Below are 22,322 nucleotides of genomic sequence, written 5' to 3'. Positions count from 1 at the left end.
CAAGCGAAGCATCAAACTGGTTTGGGAATTTTAGTTCCATATTATTTTGTATAATTGTTTCAACTTTCCCTGTTCCAATCGATGGTTTTGGGATTTATTAGCTAATGGTTGCTCAAAAACCTTATTTCACTCTTATGCCTGTTCTTGACACAGAGAGTCCAACATTGGGGTTTTTCTTAGGAAAATTCTTCTTCCAAGTCGAGTCATTAGGACCCTTCGAAAATGGTTTTACCATACCAGATTAGTAGTCTCAATGAAAGCCCTCTTTGAGCATGTCCAGGAAACCACTTCTTTACTATTTAAATAGAAACTTGGAATGAACTATCAGTAGACTATGCCCCTCCAGCCCTTATATTTCATTCCTAGGTCAGTTTTCTAAGAAGAGCAGCCATTGAAATAGCTCCATGACATGGTCAATTGCTCAGCACCAGATGGTTATTCATTTTTTGGGTAATTTCTGGAAATAACCTCCCTTTTGTTATGGTATTCATGGTACTAAAAAAGAACAACAGTACAAATACAAGATTTTACCAAGAACTTAATCTACAATGATTTGATCCAAATCTTAAATAAGAATATTAATCTTTGGTGAAGCACAACCATCATATACCTGAATTGCTTACCACTACAAACACAAATGTGGCTGACACCACCACAAGTAAGGGTTGGGGTTTTCTTGTCGGTCACTCCATATAAGAATATTTTATGGGGTGTTTTTTGGACCTTATGATATAAAGACATGGATCTAATCTGTTGATTTGGTATAAAATACTTATTGTATTAGATACACATGACATCAAACTTATACATGTATGATTGTTACAGAGAGTTACTAGAGTACCACCATCGCCCCTGCATTCTTGCTAAGGTATGATCCTCTTTCACACACACACTAGCTTCATAGTGCACCGTGTTTGTGTGTTTATCATGGTTTTAATGGTCAACATAACAGTCCTAGAGCATGAAGTGTTTCTTTAACTTTGGGGGTAATGGATTCCATCGTCTTAAATAATTGGCCTTCAATCTCATTTCTGAAAGCAATTATTTTCTACCTTGTGTATCCAAGTTAGTTTCTTATCAATTTCAGAGTCCTGTTAGTAAACTAAAGAACTCACCACCATATGCTCCCGTGCTCCTTTTTTTTTTTTTTTTTTCCAGTAAAGATACTCCCATACTCCATGACCTCCATTCCCAAACTTGTGGAGTATTGTTATTCTGTCCTCCTCAAAGTTATGGACTAAATCTTAAATTTGATGCATTAGCATTGATAAATCTTATAAGCCCTAAATTTTGAATTTATAATTTTACCACACACTTACAATACAGGACATCCCATGGCAGCAATATATATTTCCCTATAAACTATCACTATGGACTTATTTGGGAAAGGGTAGAGAACAAGGCTTCACAATGTTTTTACAACTTATCTTATGCATTTGCATTATAGACTTTGGTAACTGATCCAAATGCAAATATGATTGATTTTTTTATTTTTTTTAGATAAGAAGAAAAAATTATTAACTAAAATGTTTAAAAACATCTACCAAAGTTCCTCTGTCATAGATTTTAGTTTTTTGTGCATAACAAGGTAAGCCAGGTGCTTAAATAGGAACAAAACTTCGTTAGAGAGCTCGAGCAAAAAATGAACTAAAAAAAGAGGCTTATAGACATAAAAAAATGATGGGACTGAGCTCCAAGACCACAAACTGATGTTGGCATTCACAACTAGGTCATGCAAAATCTCTAAATCACTCCAGACTTCAGTTATGTCCCATTCTTTGTCGTTTGCTTTCTTCAAACCGTGGAAAAGGCTTATGGTATCTGCCTTAAAAATATTTGTTATCATCATATGGTCTGCACATATTTAAATAGGAGTATACCCCACAAGAAGACCGATATGTTACCATTGAGTTATGGTTTGGTAGACAATCTGGTTTAAATCATTTAAAAGTATGAGGTTGCTTGGCTAAAGTGGCAATTATAGAACCAAAGAAAAGAAAGGTTAGTCCTAAGACTTTTGATTGAATATTCATTGGATATGCAAAACATTGTTCTGCATACTATTGTATGGTTCTTAAAACAATAGGTGAAATATGTGAATAGAACAATATAGTGGAATCAGGCATATTGAATTTTTTGAAAATTTATTTCTTTTTAGGACAAAATTATTAGAAAATAAGGAACATAATGATGATTTATGCTTAGGAGAAAATATGTCAAAAGATTCTGATCCTACACCAAGTGAAAATGGAGCAAATCAATTAAAGAGGAGTAAAAGACAAAAGAAGTCTATTTATTCAGATGATGATTGGCTTGTCTATCTTGTAGACAAGAACCCTCTTACATATAAAGAGGCCATAACATCTCAAGATGCAGTATTTTGGAGGGAAGCTATAAAAATGAAATAGATTCCACATTGTCCAATCACACTTGGGAATTAGTTGACTTACCCCTAGGGTCTAAAATGTTAGACACTAAGTGGATATTTCAAAAGAAATTAAAACCTGATGGATCACTTGATAAGTTTAAAGTTAGACTTGTAGTCAAAGGTTTTAGATAAAAGAAAAATATTGATTATTTTGACACTTTTGCTCCGGTAGTTAGAATCACTACTATAAGAGTTATTGACCTAGCGTACACATTTTGGGGTGTTGCCACTCTTATTTGTGAGCTTATTTTTGGATCAAGAAAAATGGATCAATTTTTTTTTCTAAATTTTTTATATATAATATTGAGGAAAATATCACTCCCTTTCACTGTACTATGGTGAAATATCATGTTCCTCCTAGATCTTTTTAAAAATATCACTTCCCTCCCCCTAATCTGAAGGATTCTATCTACCGTCCCTTTCCGTGAGAAATGACTGTTAAGTCATGAAATTAGTTTTCCTAATAACCAAACTACCCATGTTGAATACCAATTTTAACTTTTATGAAATTGGAAAATTTTTTGTACCACTCCTAAAAATCTCCATAATTTGGGGTGACCCCCAAAAGTGAAAATAAGAGTTCATATATCCCTCACTTTCATCAGAAAATTTCTAAAAAAATCCATTCCGTTAGAATTAGGTCGTTAAGTGATGATATCATCAATCTCTTATTATCTAAATAACCTTAATAAATAATTCATTAAGGGTATTTTGGGGTTTTAACTGGTAAGGGGTAGTTTAGGGATTATCAAAAAATTGGTTGACTTAACCGCCATTTCAAACGGTTGGAAATGTTAGATAGAATCTTTCTGTTTAGGGGAATGTTTGTGGAAAAGTATAGGGGGTATTTTATTTTTTAATTCCAAAGGATTTAGATGCAAATTCAAATGAATTTTTACTTATTTCATATTTTATTGGGTCAGGGTATACCGGCCCTTCATGGAAAATCAAGGTCAAGGTACACCCCTCTCTAGATAGCAAACTAAGGTCAGGTCCAATCAGAGACATCCCAGTCTGGTGCTATTCAATCAAGGCCAATCAGGGTGGAGTTAGCTAGGCCGATATGTAACTATAAGATTTATTTGTTTACCACATTCATTCATGAAAGCACCTGCCTCTCTCTGGTGGGCTCATAGTTATCAATTCGGCCGAATAATTCGCGAATTATTCGGCCGAACCGAATTTTAAAGAATTTTATCAAAAATTCGGACCGAATCCGAATTAAAAATAAAATTCTTTAAAATTCACGACTTTTTCCAAAATGAATATAAATCGCGAATAATTCGGACCGAATCCGAATTAAACCGAATTATTCGGTCCATTTAAACATTATTTAAAAAAAAAAAAACCAAAAATAAAAAATAAAAAAATAAAAAAACAAAATTTTTTTTTAAAAAAACCCCAATAAGATTTTTTGACCGCTTTTTTGACCGAATCCTTAAATTAATCGTCCGAATTATTCCGAATAATTCTCCGTCCGAATAATTCCCGAATCCGAATTTGCTAACTATGGGTGGGCTAGGCTAAGCTAGGCTGACCGCTACAAGGTTAGACTATGGTTGAAGTTTTTATGTCGCACTAAGTCAAGGTTCAGGGCGGGCGTGGGCTCAACTAATGGGACTTAGAATTAGCCTAGGGTTTTAAAAAGCACAACCCAACTTGACCCTATTGTGGCCTTGCCCCGGATATCCTATGTGAGAATGCCTAGAAATTTCCACTGGACTTTTTTATTATTATTATTATTATTATTATTATTATTATTATTATTATTATTATTATTATTATTATTATTATTATTATTATTATTATTATTATATAGTTCTTTGATGACTTTTAATAAAAATAAAATAAAATAAAACCCTTTTTTGCCCTATTCAACTCTCGAGAACTTTGGTCAAGGGTAGGATGACACAGATGTCAAGAATACTATCGTAAATTCGATAAGTTTCAAATTCTTTTTATATAATTTCACTGGGACCAGAGTTAGCCAAAAAAAAAAGTATTCTCCCCCTCAAACTTTGTGCTTCCACCCACCATTGGTTTACATTTGGTAGGAGACATGTACGTTGACCCATGACTTGTCCGGAGGGAGGAGGAAAGACGAAGAAGAAAAGTGGAACCTTGCATTTGAATGGGCAGACCTTTGAAACAGTTCAATAGAGATTATAGAGTAGCGGAGCTAAATTAATTCTCCTTTAAACAGATACTTTACATAAATCTCTTAATCATCTTCCTTATAATGCATGTAAAAAACAAAATAGCAACCTAGTCCATGTGGCTCCTGCTACCATAGGGTTTGAGAGGGGCAAGTGTACGTAGCCTTAACCCCTGCCTTACAGAAGAGATTGTTTCTAAGTTTTGAATCTGTGACCAACATGTTGCAAGAACCGCTAATGCCTTTGGATGAAATCGTCGATTGCTGCAATAAGCCGGTGGGTCTCCCAAGCTGTATGGGGGTCCATTTCAACGGCGATCTTATTGAGATAAAACGAGTGACCAACGCCATGGTTAACTAGCACTTCTACATCCTTCCCGGCCTTCTTCATTGCATCACAGTACTCTATCTCGGTGTCCAAAATCAAGTCATTCTCAGCCAGCACAACCAAAAACGGTGGCAGCTTCAGATTGGCAAGAGGTGGAGCCACGGGACCCATCGGGCATGTGAGTGGATGATCCTTTGTGGAGCCAATTGGCAAGGCCAAGGCCAAGAATTTATCAACCATCTCTAGTGTAAGGAAAGGTGAGTCAGATTTTTTCTCTAACTCGGACTTGCTCCGTTCAGCTCGGACGAACCCAGGGTGAATTGGTATTCCCCCGGCTACTCGAACAGGAGCTAAATCTTCAGCCCCGGCACGGGCTGCCACGTCATGGACAAGGTTTCCCCCTGAGCTATCCCCAATGAGGAAGACACGCTTGAAATCTCCGTTGGCTTCGAGCCATGGCTCAGACAATTTGCCAAGAGCAACGGCACGAAGCCATTGGAGGACGGAGTGACCATCCTCGCAAGCTGCGGGGAGACGGTGCTCGGGGGCTAGCCGCAACTTGACAGAGACACACATGACTCGTGCTGAGTTAACTAGGCGTGTGTATATATGGTAGTACATGTACCACTCGGGTTGGCTTATACAAAAGCCACCACCATGGAAATGGACAACGATGGGAAGTTTCTCATCGTCGTCGGGATTTCTTTCGGGCATGTAAAGGCGTACGCCGAGGCCGGATTTTGTGTCAAGTGTCAAGTCACGAACAGCGACTCCACCAATGAATTCTTCATGGGGTGGCACAGGTTTTGCCATGAACTCGGCTTCAGGGGGTCCTGACCAGGTGCGGTCGACTGAACCGTCGTTGAAGAGCTTGAGCCAGCAGGCTACCTCTTCTATCACTTTCTTCTGATAGACCATGGTTGTGTTATTAGCTAAATTCAAAGCAAGAAGATTGGGGAATTGGATTGCAAATTGCAATACTCAATTCTAGTCAAGGAGGTTGGGCGACTTGGGTACAACACAACGAAGGGCCTTAGCTGCCCTTTTATAATGGAAGGGTAGTTAGATGAATGGGAAGTTTCACCGAACCTCTAAAAAATTAAAATTCCAATAGAATATAACTTTAGTCACGGCTATAAGCTTGTAAAGCTCAATTAGAGAAGGCCCTACCAGGAGTGATATTATACACACACCTGATATATATATATATATATATATAGATAGATAGAGAGAGAAAGAGAGAGAGCGTGTGTGTGTGTGTTTTATGGATAATATAAGTTTTCATTTAAGACTAAAGGAAAATTATATACATTGGTCACCAGTACTTATTGGCGTCATTATGAACCATAGTAGCCAAAACAGATAAAAATCATCAGGGTAAATATAAAATTCCTATAAATTTTTTGTTTTATTTTATTTTATTTTTATTTTAAGGGTAAAATCAATCAATCCTCATCAATATTGTAAACGATACCGATTTGATTCCCAAGATTTAAATCGGTGTGTCCGGTGGTTAATTCTCCTCTCTCCAGATATGCTGAAATATTACAAATTATATAATACAAAGCACTCCTCAAGTACAAAACACCCCAAGGGGGCAAGAGCTTTGCCCTCAAAGACATCCACTGCTACCTTAGATTCTGCCCAATTGAGATCTTCTGTAGTGAGAGTTAATTGATTATCTCCAACCGTTGTATCTGGCTACCTTTTCATCTTTTTGTTTTATGTTCTGTACTAGTTTTATGTGTGTTGGTCACAAGAAGTGAAAGGAGTGGCTATTAGAGTTAAAGAAAAAAAAACTATACACGTGACAAAGGAGATGGACAAGAAAGAAGTAGGCCTCATAAACCTGACAGGAAAAAACCAAATCACTTTGGACCGTCAATCCTATCAAGATTTTTTTTTTTATAGTTAGGCCCCAAGGAGATTTGAACTCATGACCTCTTAATTGTGAGGTGTTGGTTCTTATCAATTTGAACTCTACTCCCTTGAAGGTTTAATTAACATTTCTTAATGCCTATTAAAAACGGAAATATCCTTAACAGCATTTCATATATTCATCAAGTGGTTAACAACTGAGTCAAGGCATAGTATGTAAGGTCGTGCTTGATTGGATAAATTTTTAGATAGATGTTGACACATAAGTTGATATTCTGTCGAATCATATTCTTGATACGTAACGGTTTGGATTGTAGTGATTCTATAAGGTGAAGCATCTCGAAAAGTTGTTTAGCTACCCTAAGTTTGTCATTTGGAAACACTTAGAATCACCTTGAATAGTTGCTTGGCTGCCACTAAAATGTCAGCTTGTCAATTTATGTATCTAAGTATCAATTGATTTATTGCATGGCCCTAAACTACTTTTTTGACCCTGTTTTAATATTATATTTCAGATTTTATTTGTTAAAACACAGAGAAAAAAAAAAGATTATACTTTAATTAAAAACCACTGAGAAAGAAAACAGTTTAGAACAATTTCAACGGAGAATTAAAGGCATTGATGAAATAAATTGATATTTAGAAATCGAAGATGAATAAGTCACTTTCGCTTCTCTCTTTTTAGACATCTTCATTTGTTAATGTCAATACTTCCTATAGCATCTAGTACGTCTTCCAATTTCCTTGTATGCTAGGAAATTATCCGTGTTTATCATTCAAGCTTCAATTCTACCTTTGAAATATCCCTATAGATAATTTGTGGATGGACGAGCGAGGTGTCATTGTAAGTTGAATCACGCCCATACTCCTTGCTACATGGTTGGATAAAAAAGATTTTCCAATCTCTATTAATTCAAACATTCCACATCCTTGATTTTTTGAACTAAAAGAGAAATGTAATCATTCAAACATTAAATAATTATATGCCAATGATTATTTTTATGAAATTGTGAAAAAAAATTAGCCCATCTCTCTATCACATTGAGGTGGAATTAACACCAGAAGTCTCATCCTTTATATGGTTCATTATTGCACCTTCGAACTTTGCACTATCCTTCTCCACATTCACACATTTTGAAGTGGTCTCTACCCATATAAAAAAAGAACTGCATGTACGACACTTGTAGAATCTTCTCCTCGGATGACGCTCATTATTATTTGTCCATGTTATGCATTTAGCACCACATACATCACATCTAGCAACATTGTTCATCTATACAAAATGAAAAATTAGAATTTGAGGAGATTGCTTCTACCTTGCGCACCCCTCTCCTCGATAGAATAATTCAATACAATAAAACATGGAACATTCATACAAGATCCAAATCATGATAATATTATTGATAAACCACTGCTAAATTAGATTACATGTGATAGAGATTATAGTTAAATAAAACTCATATCTAAGTATATTATCCTATTCTCATTCATCCATGCAACCCATAAAGAAATAAAATCATAGAGAATCATCATCATCATCATCATCATCATCATATTGTTCACCATTAATCCGTAACATCCATAAAGAAATAACACATACTAGAATCATCATGCTCTTTCAATCCATACCATCCATAAACTCCAACACAAACAAATTAAAATAGAACAATTTAAGAATCATAGAGATTGTTTGTCCATCAGTGCATAGTCAAAAAACCATATAATCCAATATGTCAACAACATCAATCATATGTGTCCCTACTTTCTTGCATATACAGCTCAACACCTTTGGCTTATCTTCCTCACTTGCTTTTAAGAAGAGATTGCATAGGCTTCGATGTTGCACAAAAAAAATTAGCTCGCCATTTCTTGTTGAAGTTAAAACATGGAACCATACCAATTGCATCAGAAAGCTTATCTACGAGACCATCGCGACTCAATGGTGACTAAACAATCAATGGTGGAAGCTATTGCCTTCAACGGACTTGCTATCTTATCAGTTCTCCCCTTCTTTCTCTTCTCTCTATCAATAGTACTAGTTGATCTAGGCTGACCTCGAGCACGACTAGAACTTTCTAGACGAACTGAAGGGACACTTTCTTCGGTCTGAAGCTCTCCTTCACTTGCAATGGACAAGTTTTCTAATCCATCAATTGACATTGTATAGTCATATTGCTTATCATTATCTACCTTAGATGGATATAATGAATCATGACCCCTTGCAATCTCTTTACCCAATCAGATACCCACTTCAATGTGTATAGGAAGCACTCTATGTTCCTTCCAAAATATTTGCTTCTATTTCTGCCAAATATATTAGAAGACAATAGTAATTAATATCATTCAAATAAATGATTAAATATTATAGTACCTTAAATTCGGACCAAACATATTGAGGTGCATCGAAGCCCATGTCTACTGCATTCCACCCCGTACCACTATTTTTTCATAGGACACTCAAAGCTTTCAGTCTTTGTCATATTTGGTAATGATTTTGAAATTACTCTCACTCATGTCATATGAAATTTCTCCTTTATACTATTGGAGATTGTTTGTCGTTGGTCTTTTCATGAGCCATTGTCACCACTTCTCCAACTGTGATGGTGTTCTAATAGAGATTTAAGCATAAAGTGTGATATTTCACTTGGCCATGAAGAAAGATCTCGTGTATAAACAATACTACATAAATAACTCACCATATCATCCATGTTTAGAAGATCAAATTATGATTGGACAATTCTTAGCCTCAATAAAGCATGACTGTATCAATAACATCGAAGGACTAACAAGAAGAAAATTACCTATTGTTTCTTAATACTAGATGAAATTAATTAGCCAAATATATCATCATCATATTGTTCACCATCCAAATATCCATGCACCCAATCATCCCACATTTTTTGTACAATATATTTTTTAAAATTGCTCCCAATTAAAATTCTCAAAATCATCATCAACACCATTATATTCAACATTGTCATTTTTAGGGATTTGTTGATCACTAAAATTTCATTTGTTGGCGCTCTGTTGTGCTACCACTGCTCTCACTCTTTAAAACTATGTTGATTAAGAAAGTGATTACCTATGAGAACACATGCTAGCACTATCCTAGTTTGAGTTTCGTAAGGGTATTTAGGCTGATTTTTCAAAATCTTGAAATGTAACTTCAACAGAGAAAATGAATGTTCAATCACATTTCGTTGCTGAGAATATCGTAAATTAAAAAATTCCTTCTTATTAGTTGGAGATTGGTCACAATTCTGCCACTCTTTCAAATGGTAACGGATATTATGATAAGGTCTCAAGAAGCCCTACTGGTTAGCAAACCCAACATCAACGAGATAGTAGTTACCTAGAGGTACAATAATCTTTGCTTCACCTTCCCTATGAAGGGCATCATCCAATATTTGTGATTCTGATGTTGAGCTCTCCCATATAGATAATATATATGCGTAATTTATATCAAAGTCACGTACAACTAGGATATTTTGATGATGACATAATAAATTGGTCATTGTTGCTTTTCTTGTTCTTTCACCAAATTTGCACTGACTGCTACTAATGAGACTACCAAATAAGTATGTAGCTAGTCGCCTGGATCTGGACAGATGAGAAGCAATGGGGGTGAGAGGTAAGTCTTCAAGGCTTCGAAGGCATCCTGGCATTTGGATGTCCAAGAAAATCCTTCGGGGACTACAAGTTCTTTAATATTCTGAAGAAAGGAAGGAACTTGTCACTGACCCGAGAGATAAATCGGTTGAGTGCCACAACTCGGCCGGCCAGCCTTTGAACCTCCTAAATGGTCCTTGGTGGGGTTATGTGTAATACCCTACTTTTTAAATCCGGTCTGATTTCACGGTTGACCCAGTTTAACCGTGCAGGAACCGAACCAGAGGGAGTTAGAGCGGGTTCCTTATGGGCTATGTTGGCAAGGGTGACCTTAAACACCGACTGGCCCGACAAGTCCGAGCCAGTGCCAGAAGAGATGGGAGTGCCCAAGCCGTGTACATGCACCTACCATAAGGCCATGTACGGATAAAGCAGGTATTATAGCCGTATTTTAAGGTATATACGTATGCTACATCGTATGCCAGGAGTGGGGTTCGTGCCGAGGCCCGGACTCTGTCAAAATCCCAAGTTTTGGCCCTCAGGTGGGCGGACAGGTGGGTGCACCCACCCACCTGAGTGACCCATCCATGTGCACTGTTCACTTATTTAGGAATTATATATATAGCTTTATGATTTTCTTTTCTTTCCATTTATGACACCGTACGTTGGTGAGGATAGTAAAGAGGAGAGAGAAAAGAAAGGGAAGAAGAAAGGAAGAGGAAGAAGAGAAGGATTTCAGCGGCGCCGAAGCTTGATCTTCCCATTTCGGTGCCGGAAGAGTGATCTTCAACTCTAGATCTACATTTGGAGGTAAGCAAAGTCGAGTTCTTTGAACATTCACCATACCCAAGCTTAAACCCTTGATTCGAGTAGGGTTTCTTGAGATCTTGTAAATCCCCTTTGAAATGATGAATCTAAGGTTTAATAGATGATTTATGTGTTGATCTTGAAGGATTTGAAGAGGTATTGACAAGGTGGAAGAAGCATTGTGGGTTTGAAGTGATTTGGAGGGTTTGAGGTTGTTCTTGAGCAAAGAAGGTAAGATGGTTTCCCATCACTTGAATCTAACCTAGATCTAGGTTAGAACCATCCTATAGGACCTTGAAGGTGTGAAGAATGGGTTGGGAAAAGCCCCATTTGAATCCCCAAAGAATGGAGAAAGTTGAGAAAAAACAGGGTGTTTCCTGCCAAGACTGGTGGGTGCAACCGGTGGGCCCCTACCCGCCTGTGGGCACCCACTTGAGAAGGCAGGGGGGCCTTCGGGCACAACCGGCGGGCCCAACCGGCAGGCCATCCTACCCGCCGGTCCTAGCAGGGGCCCCTGGCCCAACCGACGGGTGGAACCAGCGGGCCATACCGGCGGGCCCCTACCCCCCGGTCCCAACCGGTGGGTAGGACCGGTGGGCCAGACTGCCCACCTGTCTGACCCACCCGTGTGGCCCCGAGGGTGATCCTTATGTCCAACTGGACCAAAATCGGACGTGTGACCTTCTTTTGACGTTCTAAACATGATTTTATCATCGGATCGTGTTAATTTTGATTCTAAAATGGTGAAGTACTAACCCCGCTCAATTATGTTAGGTTCACCAAATCCTACCCGATTCACACCGGATCTCACCCGTACCGAACGGGAATCCTTGTATACTACAGGTAAGTGAGGAGAGAACGTTTGGCATTGTTTCAAGGCATTGTTTGGCATTCATTTAATTATATCTAGTCTAATCATGCCATCATGAATATGCTATGTAGATTAGTCATTCCTCACATTGTTATGCATATGTGCTATGTTTACTTTCTAAATGCCAATTGAATGAGATGTTTATATGTTGAATGTGGACATCATGGTGCATGATGCATTGATAGACTAGATGCCATAGTCAGCTTGGAAACGAGTGCATTGGTGGCTTGTGGAATGAGACGCGGTGGCACTATGCAATCGTACTATTGTCATATAGGAGCATGCGGTATTAGGATTTTCACCATCCCGTGCTACGACCCTTCCCAACAGGGGTTAAGGTGTTGGGTTATCATTTGGGGGGAAGCAATGGTCGCGGTCGTCGGGTCACTGTGGCGGTTAGACATAACGCCCGACGGGTCATGTAGGACAGTCGGCAACCCCGGTGGTACATTCAAGAGGGCCAATCGTACTGCTTTTAAATTGCTGGAGTCAGCACCTTTATTTTCAGTCATTTACATTTCTGTTGAGAGCCGGTGGATGGCATTGTCTTTACCTTTCCGAGTACTCACGGTGGGCCTTCTCCGACAGCCCTATGGGCGTATCGCGGGAGGGAGTTCGTGGTTTGTACCCGGAGTATACACGCACTGTGGCTGTAGTAGCACTAAAACTAAGGACTTAGTAATGTTGCTTAGGTGGATGTGATTTAAAATGAATAGCATGGCATGTAGTGCATATGATTGTGGTTTGATGTGTGGACTGCTGTGTGGTCCATCTTTCTACTTACTGAGCTAGTGAGCTCATCCCACGTGTGTACCCCTTTTTTAGATGATTTTACAGGTCATACATCTGAGGAGCATGGGGTGGGTCCCACAGTCGAGTTTCCTGAAGAGGACTAGTGGACCCCTGAGGAGTTAGGGCACGGCATTGACTGCTCATGTGAGAGTTGTGCTGCAGGACCGCAGTTCTGAGGCTGTGCTGAGCTCCACTTCTGAGGCATAGCTGAGCTCTTCTATGTGATGCTGAGCTAGGCTCAACCCTTGATGCTGAGCTGAGCTCTAGCCTTGATACCGAGCCGAGCTGTGTACTCTGATTGTTTTGGTGGATTCCCTTATGTACTTGATATTTGAATTTTATTTTTATTGTGTAAATATCATGCCTTCGGGCCCACATGTATATAATTATTGTATCACAATTCGGGTATCAAGTATTATGGGATTATTCTCAGGTAAAACTTAGTCTTCCGCTGATCTGATGTGTTTGAATTAGTTGTGTGTATGCTGTGGTGGAATACAGTATCTGATGATCCTGGTAGGTTTGGGTTAACCGGTGTTAACCCGATCACTGGCCCGGTTCTGTGAGAACGGGGTGTGACATTATGTCTTGTATTTCCCAGATTTTTCTTGGGTTTGCTTCTATTCCTCTCTTCGAAACCATGAATCCGAAGAACTTTCTTGAGGGAACTCTAAACGTGCACCTCGAGTGGTTCAACTTCATTTTATTTTTTCGAAATACTTCAAATGCTTCCCCCAGATCGGTCACGTGTCGATCAGATTCTATGCTCTTGACAATCATGTCATCCAGGTATACCTCTATGTTCCTTCCGATCTACTTTGCAAACATGGCATTCACCATCCTCTGGTATGTGGCCTCGACATTCTTTAAGCCGAATGACATCGTCTTGTAACAGTATTAGTTGCCTCATTTGGTCAGGAATGCCATCTTCTCCTTGTCTTCCTCCTTGATCCTGATTAGATTATATCCCAAAAAGGCATCCATGAGGGTCAGCATCTCGTGGTCCTCCGTGGCATCAATCAGCTGGTCAATTCTGGGAGTGGGTAGTAGTCTTTGGGGCAAGCTTTATTCTGGTCAGTGTAATCGATGTAGATTCACCATTTTTCATTTGACTTAGGGACATTACTATGTCGGTGAGCCACAAGGGAATCGTACTTCCCTGATCAGGTCCGAGGCTTTTAATTTCTCTACCTCTTCATTGATAATTTTTTGTTGCTTAGGAGCAAAGTTTTTTCTCTTCTATTTTACTACCTTTTGCCCTGATTAGGCATCGAGGGCATGTTCAGCGATGGCTTTGGGGGTGTCAGGCATGTCCTGCACTAACCAAGCGAAGATATCCACATTTGTTTTAAGGAAGTCAAGTATCTCCTGGGCTTGTCCTCACTTTTGAAGGGCTCCAAGCTGCACTGTTCAGCCTAGTCCTTTCTCGAACAGTGGTACTTGTACCAGCTTCTCCACAAGTTCCCTTATTTGTAGGAGAGATTCATTTCAGACATCTCCAACCTCTATCTAACATGGTAGGGGCGAAATGAAGCCCAAAGTGTGGAGGGGGGTAGGTCACCGAGCCACTCCAGTGGGCCTCTGTACCACCACGTCCTCGTTCGAAGACGCATAGGGGCCTATTTCGTGGGGCTATCCACCTTGGGTATCTTCTAAGAATAGAAATTTAGAGTTACCACCTAGGGTTAGGGCCTAGGACCTAGGATGTGGGTCTAATCCATAGGATCAGACCTGAGATTAACTCAGTCTGGTCCAAAGATTACAGTAAGTGCCAGGTTATGAAGTTGGGAAGGTGTTAAGAAACCACTTCAACCGGTTGAACTAGTCTTCCTATTAGATGTTGATTTTCAAATATTCCCCTTTTCTATGTCCTAACTCACATGCATGACTATACTACTTATATACAATATCATACATTTGTCATTTTAATATAAGATCTACATTATGACTATTATGTTAGGAAATATACCTGACCTTGATCCCTATTCCGGGTCAAGAGGGGACAGACCCCGGCTGATGCTGCGGCGGCTCTGGTGAGGATCCCTGACTTAAACAGGACTGAACTCGGCTGCTTGCTCCTCTCCTTCAGGGAATCTAGGCCTTCAGTTGCCCTTCAAGCTTTGGCGCACTCCTCGAGCGTGGGAGGTGGAGGAACTCCTTCACCCTGTTCTTCCTCACTTCCTTCTGTCTTCTCTCTCTTTTCTCACTTTTTTTCCTCTCTTTCTCTCTTCTTGGGCGTGCCTTATTATTTTTTCCTCATCCCTTAATGGGGGAGAGGAAGACACTATTTATAGGTGTCAACCCCTCCCTCTTACGGGTCTCCAAAAATATTTCACGTGCTTGCCATCCAAAAATGGAAGTCTCCCATGGGCCAGTCAATTTTTCTTTCCTAATAATGAATTTTCACATTTTAAATGCACACAAACTTCCTTAGTTATTTGAAATTTTTCCAAAAACTTTCCTAAAAAAGCAAATTTTATTAAAGAAAACCATTTTTTATTTTATTTTTTCTTTTTTGGCAGGGAGTTGGCAAGTCTATTAGGGCCTGGACGGGCCTGTGAGGGTGTCCTGCAGGTTTGTCTAGAATTATTTGCCTAAAATAATTTTTTATTTTTATTGTTTTTTTATTATTTTTATTTTTTATATTTTTTTTCGTTTTTGGCTTCAAAATGGTGGCCCTGTGGGTTTTTTTGGTGGGCCTGTAAGAAATTTGGTGGGTCCACCAAGAAATTGGCAGGCCCGAAAGGAATCTGGGTCTGGTTCGACTGATCGATCCCCGTTCTGACTTTCGAGTGATCTGGTGGTCTAATTTTTATGTGTGATATATCGTCAAAATTGTCTTTCTGAGCACTATCAATGGTATGGGTTTTGAGCTCCTTATTTGCTCAAAAAATAGAGAATAGCAAAGAGGGGACTTTTTCCCTTTTGCCAGCTAGGGGTTTTCCGATAGTCCTTATTCATGTCGCTCCTGCACCATTGGAGAGTGCTTAGAATCAGTTCATAAATATATAACATGCTAGTATTGGATGCCACAAGATCAGGGCCAAATTAGGGTTTCAGGCCATATTAGGGTTTTAAGCTAATTCAAGCCACTTTCGGTTTTAGATAGGATTAGGGTTTAATGTTGATGCTCGAGTTATTGCTGTCATCTGGATCGTCACCAAAGGCCTAGACTCCCTTCCGGTGTAAAACACAAACTTCCCTGTATGTCATCACAACCTGGGTGGGTGACAAAATTGGGTGTCTACACAAAGGTTACTTGTGCGACTTGTTGGAGATCAGCGCATGCTCCGATGAACAACCAGAGGAGGTGGTAGCAAGGCTCCCGCTGAAAAAATCTAATCATTAGCTTATTGGTTGTTGCCTCATGCGGTGGGGAGGGGATGTGCGGAACACCCATCGTGCATATTCATAGTTTTGGTCAAATGGCTTGAATAACAATATTTCCCATGGACGATGCCAATCTATTGTGACAGAAAATCTTCCTAAGCAATTTGTATGCCCTACACAAGGAAAAATATAGAAGAGAGTGAGCACCAGACTGATCTGGTGGAGGGACTCTCCGATGCCTAAGTCAAATCTCTCCGTGAACAGAAAATTCCAATAAAAAAAAAAAAAGGTTGGCCCCCTCAAAAGGGATTTACCTGGGCATTTATAACTAAAGAAGGTGGCCATCGAGTGAGAGTCACGCTTCGGTAGCTTCCTAATGCTAGTAGGAGTCCAAATATGTCATGAGTTGTAATAGGAAAGTGAATAGGAGAGATGTTCCAATTGTAATTATATATTTTCTTAGATCCCAGAGGATTGTGCGAGATACCTTTCCTTGTCAGGAAAACAATTTACCTCCTTGGGAGTCCTTTTTGGAGTCGGGTACAACGGCTTCTTGCTCCCTAATCACTTGTCCAAGCCACTGTTAGTTAAAACATGTTTTAAACACGGTTGTGTTGTTTTGCCCTTTAAAATGCGTTTTCCTGTATGCTATTATACAATACAGGAAAAAACAGAAACGGCAAAAGAATCCGTTTTAAACGCGTTTTAATCAGCCATTTTAAACTCATTTTAACCTCCGTTTTAAACGTGCATCCGTTTATTAAGGGTAAAATAGGAATTTTATTAAAAAAATAAAAAACAACCTATTAGTGAAAATGAAGAGTGAAGACAATATGGTACTTGGTTTTTGGTTTTTAACTTCCATACTATTTATAGGAAAAAAATCTCATCTTCTTATAGCCCATTGAGTAAGGAGAAGCTAAAGCTAGCAACATCTCATGTTCTTGTAGCCCATTGGGCTATTTTATCTTGGGACTTCCAGAGCTTTTGGAACATTAGATGCATATATACAGATAATAATCTCTCAAATTGCATGAGTATACTACCGTTTTTTTTTGTTTCATTTTTTTTAAAACCACACGTTTAATACTCGTACCATTCGTTTTTGTCCATTTTCCGTTCTCTGCTTTTTTGACCTTTTTTTTACCGTATCGTTCATCATTTTTATCTGTTTAAAACCCGCACCGTACGTTTCTGTTTTTTTGCTGTTTTCGTTTTAACTAACAGTGGTCCAAGCAAGGGACCCCACTAAAGTGTAGCTGGGTATGGGAACCCCCTAAGACCTTGTGTTGAATGTCTTGTGTTCCCTGACCAGTTGTTGTGCGACTTAGTTTGGATGCCTAGCTTACCATACTTTGGCCACATATAACCAAATGATGGCTGATCGTTGCCCTTCGCCTGACTGGTGATCCTGGGATTGCGCTCGACGGTACGTCTGTGCTGCTTCTCTTGTTTTCTCTTAGCTAGACGTTTGGTCGTCGAGGCTTCTTTGGTCGATTTGGTTGGGTCTAAACTGTTTGTGAGGCCCTATGTCATCTTTTGTTGCACATAGGCGCGTTTAGTTCTCATTGGAAGATCCTAGGATGGTACGTTTTTTCCATAACAAATCCTAACACATGTATTAGAAGGATTGGAATCTCAAAACAGAATTACAAAAATAGGAGATATGCTAAAAGAGAGGCACAATAAATACAACTAAAAAAAGAAGTGCAAACATTTTAGCATCTTTAATTAATCTAAGTCTAATAGATATTCCACCGAACAAAATGTACATTCTAACCAAATTCTCAGCCCTATTGGATCATTATTAGGTTGTATATATAATGAATTATGGATAAAGTAACATATTTCATGTGTTTTTTATTATCATGAATAAATGTTATGAACTTTCCTATTTAACATGTTATCATTATAGAAAATGCCATATTTAGATTTTTATTTATTTATAGTAATGGCTGGAAGTACAAAACTGTCATACTAAGAATGTACTCACTTTGATAACTGTTAAATTATAGTGTTACCATATTGACTATTAGGGTTTATAATGGGTTGTTTTTGTGGGCTTATGTTGAATATTTTATTAATTAAATATTGAAATAGCTCATCTTGTTGTTTGCACCCAAAATCTAAACCCACGGGCATTTGGTAGCAATCCAAGTCTATAGGTTTTCATAATTTCAGTGATTATGCTTCCACTTAGTGGGCTAGTTACTGAGATTGTGAAATTACTATTGATTATTCAGGATGGGTTGCAGTCAAGGAGACCATATGGCGAATGATGTGCTCTTGCCACCACAGGTGAGTCTTCATTTGGTCGGTTTCGCTTGATAGTGTGAGGGTGACATTTTGGGCTTCATAGCTTTGGAGCTCCTTGTCTTGCCACCACAGGTGACGGAATCTTCAGAGTGGTGTTGTTTCGAGCGTCTCGCCTTGCATGTGAAAGATTTCACTACGTATTGGGCGATCTTGCCACCACAGGTGTGACCCCAATGACGTCGGATCTTTCCCCAGTTTCTGTTTTCCTACAGTTATTGAAAACAATACTGGGATAAATCTGATTAACAGTCCAATTAGTCAGATTTAATTATATTGTTGGGAAGTTTAATATGCATTCTGTTCTTGCATATTATATATATTATGGTAAATGTGTATGATTATATTTGTCAGCTTTGACTTCTCAGCTATTTTCTGTTAAAAAAAGTTTGAATGGTTCCAATTTTAAGGAATGGAACTAATCCTTTAATATTTCTCTAGCTATTATGATAATAAATTTTAATTTTAATTGATGAGCCTCCTAAGCCAGTGGTTGTTAATTATGTTCAAGCTAAGGTTCTTTATGAAAATGGGAGGAATCGAATAGGTTTATCTAAAGATCAATGGGAGTAAACTCATGAATCATAAATTTCTATAGAACTACATTATTACAGATTGTTGACTCTATATTTAAACCATTGAGGATGTTCTGTGACAACTCCACTGTGGTTTGTTTCTCTCATAACAGTAAAAGTACTTCAAACTCTAAACACATTGACATTAAGTAATTTTTGTCAGAGAGAAAGTTCAAGAGTCACAAATTACAATGGAACAGATTGTTACAGAAAACATGATTGCAGATCCTCTTACTGAGGGCTTGACTCCAAAAGTCTTTCAAGCGCATGTCACTAATATGGGACTTGTTAGTTCTTTTGATGTATTTTATTAGTGGGAGCTTTGCTCATATATCCAGTTGCATCTGATTTCAGTATTATTATATTTATGAAACATCATTATTATTCTCGAGAAAATACATGTATTTTATTATGGGCATTTGTTTATGTGTATACACTTATTTATTTGCCTCCTATAAAAATTTGAGGCTATATGTGGTGTATTTACCTCATTTGGTATCTGAGGTTCCAGTCAATACACACACATCCAGTCGCTAGCAAAGCCTTATTTGATTGAGGTCTAGTGCTAGTGTTGTGGGACATCCGGACCCAGTCCCAATGAGCTTATTTGATTGAAGCTTGAGCGTTTGGGAGACGCTTGTAGTTAATGAGACCTTCGGTATCTGTCTCATATGGCTCATTTGGTTTTCAAGCTAGGACCAATTTGGAAATAGACGTGATGATCACTATTACATGTTATTTCCATACCACACTTTCATACTGTTCAGCCCAAGTCGGTGATGTTATGAGCACTTTGACGTGTGTGGTCTCATATCGCTTTGGATGTGATGATCAATACGGTTAGGTGTTTGTAATTCTCATTCGGACCAAGGCATTTGGTTTAAGGTGCACTCCATTCGACACTATTTTGTTTGTGGCCACATTCAGTTTATCTAAATCGGAGAGTCGTTTTAAATAAATTTTAAAATCTAAAACTTGTGACATATGATGCCCAAGTGGGAGATTGTAAGATTTCCTATTAGGTGGGCTAGCATAGTCAAAGATTTGTTTCCAAAACCGATTTGGTGGTGTTGACTAAAGATGGAGTAAACAGAAAGAATCCAATATTATTGGCAAGTGATCTCTATGGAGATATTGGATTCTATTAGCACACCTTAATGGTATGAAATATTTATTACTATGTGTGGACCTAAGGTATTGTTTCCTTAATGGGGAGGAAACCCTAATTTTATTGCAGGGTTGGTCCCTACCCTCACCCCTATATATAGTTATCACTGACCCATTAAGTGTGACTAACGACCAAAAGCAAAACGGAAAGAGGGTAGACCAGACCAACATTGATCGTGTTGTACGAGGAGCATACAAGAAGACATTGAGGAGTTCTTATTCTTCAGTCATGGATTCAGGTATACCTAAAACTTGCTTTTGTAGTGTTTGTCGTGCATGCTTATCGATCTTCATGAATCGTTCCACATTTATTTTCTATCACTAGGCATTTCTGAAGAAATAGGCAAAACACAGGTCGACCTTGTCTAATGGGTTGCTGAATAGACACTAGCCGGCCCAGGAGATGAAGGAGAGAATAAGCTGCTCCTTCTGCTCATGGGAAGAAGACATGTCAATGGTGACATCGTCCCAGGCCTTACAGACAGCAGTAACGTAGATGACGGCATCTTTAGAGTCGATGTCTATAAGCTCCCAGATCTGAGATTGACTATATGGGGTGGAAAGTACCATGAGCTCTCCACCAAAGCACAAACCGGTCAATGCATGGAAGCATAGAGGGGTAATGGTCATCTTCCCCACTACCAAGTGGAAAGTATGGGTACCCGGCCACCATCTCTCGCAAATGCCTAGGTAAGGCAGATTGCAAATCTAACACCACTTGAAGGGGTGAAGGTTGTTAAACCACTCCCCTACCTTCTTGGGTTAGCTATGCCTCCTGTAAGAGGGCTCCAACCCACCTTGTCATAACAGGTAAAATCTCAGCATACAGAATATCAGGGCATACATATATTGGCATACATACTTGAGATTTCCTAAGAAATACATCGGCATACATACATTTGCATACATGCATGGAAACTCCTAAATGTACAACGACATACATACGTGAGATTTCCTAAAGCATATATTGGCATACATACATTGACATACATACATGATCACCTAAGTATGTAAATACATGCATAGCATACATACATACATACATAGGATTCCCTAGGCATACATTGGCATATGTACATAAAGGCATAATGAATTCATTCCTGAAAGTTTTTCTAAGCACATTTGTAATTTCCTAGGCATACATCATGCATACATCATATATTTTCTTGGCATAAATAAATAAATTTGCATATGCATTTATATATATGTGCCTATTTATACAGGTTATATATTCATGCACATATATATGCCTATTTATACAGGATATATATATATAAGCACCCATACTTAGGTATATATGAACTTAAGGCATTTTTTCTCTCATGAATTCAAATTACTGCTTGGCCCAGGGTATCGGGTCGAAAAGAGACCAAAATACCTCCGTCTGGCCCCATTGCCGCTTGGCCCAGGGTAATAGGTCGAAAAGAGACCAAAATACTACTGATTGGCTCCATTAGTACTTAGCCCAGGGTATTAGGATTAAGAGTGACCAAAATACCCTCGGTTGGCCTAAATCTCAATTTGGTCTTAAGATCAAGATAGCATTGCTTGACCAAATCTAGTCAAAATTATTGTGTACTAACATCTTGACATAAACCAAACAATGGTGACTCATTGAAGGATTCCTACTTGGCTACTCAAGTAAGATCTCAACTTTCTAATCAAATTCACTAGATAAGGATCATATTAATTTGTTGATTTATTGGGGTTGCCTGCTTACAATTAACAAAAAATCATCAATGAATCCTTGAGCAAGATGACGGTAGTACATACTCTGGGTGACAAAATTTGGTAGTTCTTTTCTTTGCTCTTCGGCCATGACGCAGGCATCGGCCAAAGAGGGGCATTCTGTAAACTCCAAGTTTGTCACCCACCCCGATAATGATGATGAACAAGGAATGATTGACATTTGTTGTCACGCCCCATTCATATAGAATCGGACCGGTGACTGGGTGCCCTCCGGGTAACCCAAACCACTAGGATCATCTGATACAGTAACCACAGCATAGCAAGCCACAAGTAATCAATGAAATATAATAATATGATACAGTGGAAGTCTTGCCATAAAT

The 22,322-nt window shown here is 38.7% G+C and overlaps 1 protein-coding gene across 1 annotated transcript; it reads right to left on the bottom strand.

Moving 5' to 3' along the window:
- Positions 1–4,567: 4,567 nt before the first annotated feature.
- On the bottom strand, positions 4,568–5,922 carry LOC122067323 (probable carboxylesterase 15). Its single transcript, XM_042631152.1, has one exon. It carries the CDS (start codon positions 5,827–5,829, stop codon positions 4,819–4,821), a length of 1,011 nt encoding a protein of 336 aa, XP_042487086.1. The 5' UTR covers positions 5,830–5,922; the 3' UTR covers positions 4,568–4,818.
- Positions 5,923–22,322: the final 16,400 nt, after the last annotated feature.

This window comes from Macadamia integrifolia, unplaced genomic scaffold, assembly GCF_013358625.1.
Source record: "Macadamia integrifolia cultivar HAES 741 unplaced genomic scaffold, SCU_Mint_v3 scaffold2838, whole genome shotgun sequence".
In the NCBI taxonomy this organism is placed as follows: Eukaryota; Viridiplantae; Streptophyta; class Magnoliopsida; order Proteales; family Proteaceae; genus Macadamia; species Macadamia integrifolia.
Note: the sequence above shows the minus strand (reverse complement) of the source record. Positions and strands in the feature narration are given on the sequence as shown.

What these genes read in the sequence shown, in the direction of transcription:
- LOC122067323 (XM_042631152.1), bottom strand. Translation starts at nt 5,829, where the DNA reads ATGGTCTATCAGAAGAAAGTGATAGAAGAGGTAGCCTGCTGGCTCAAG.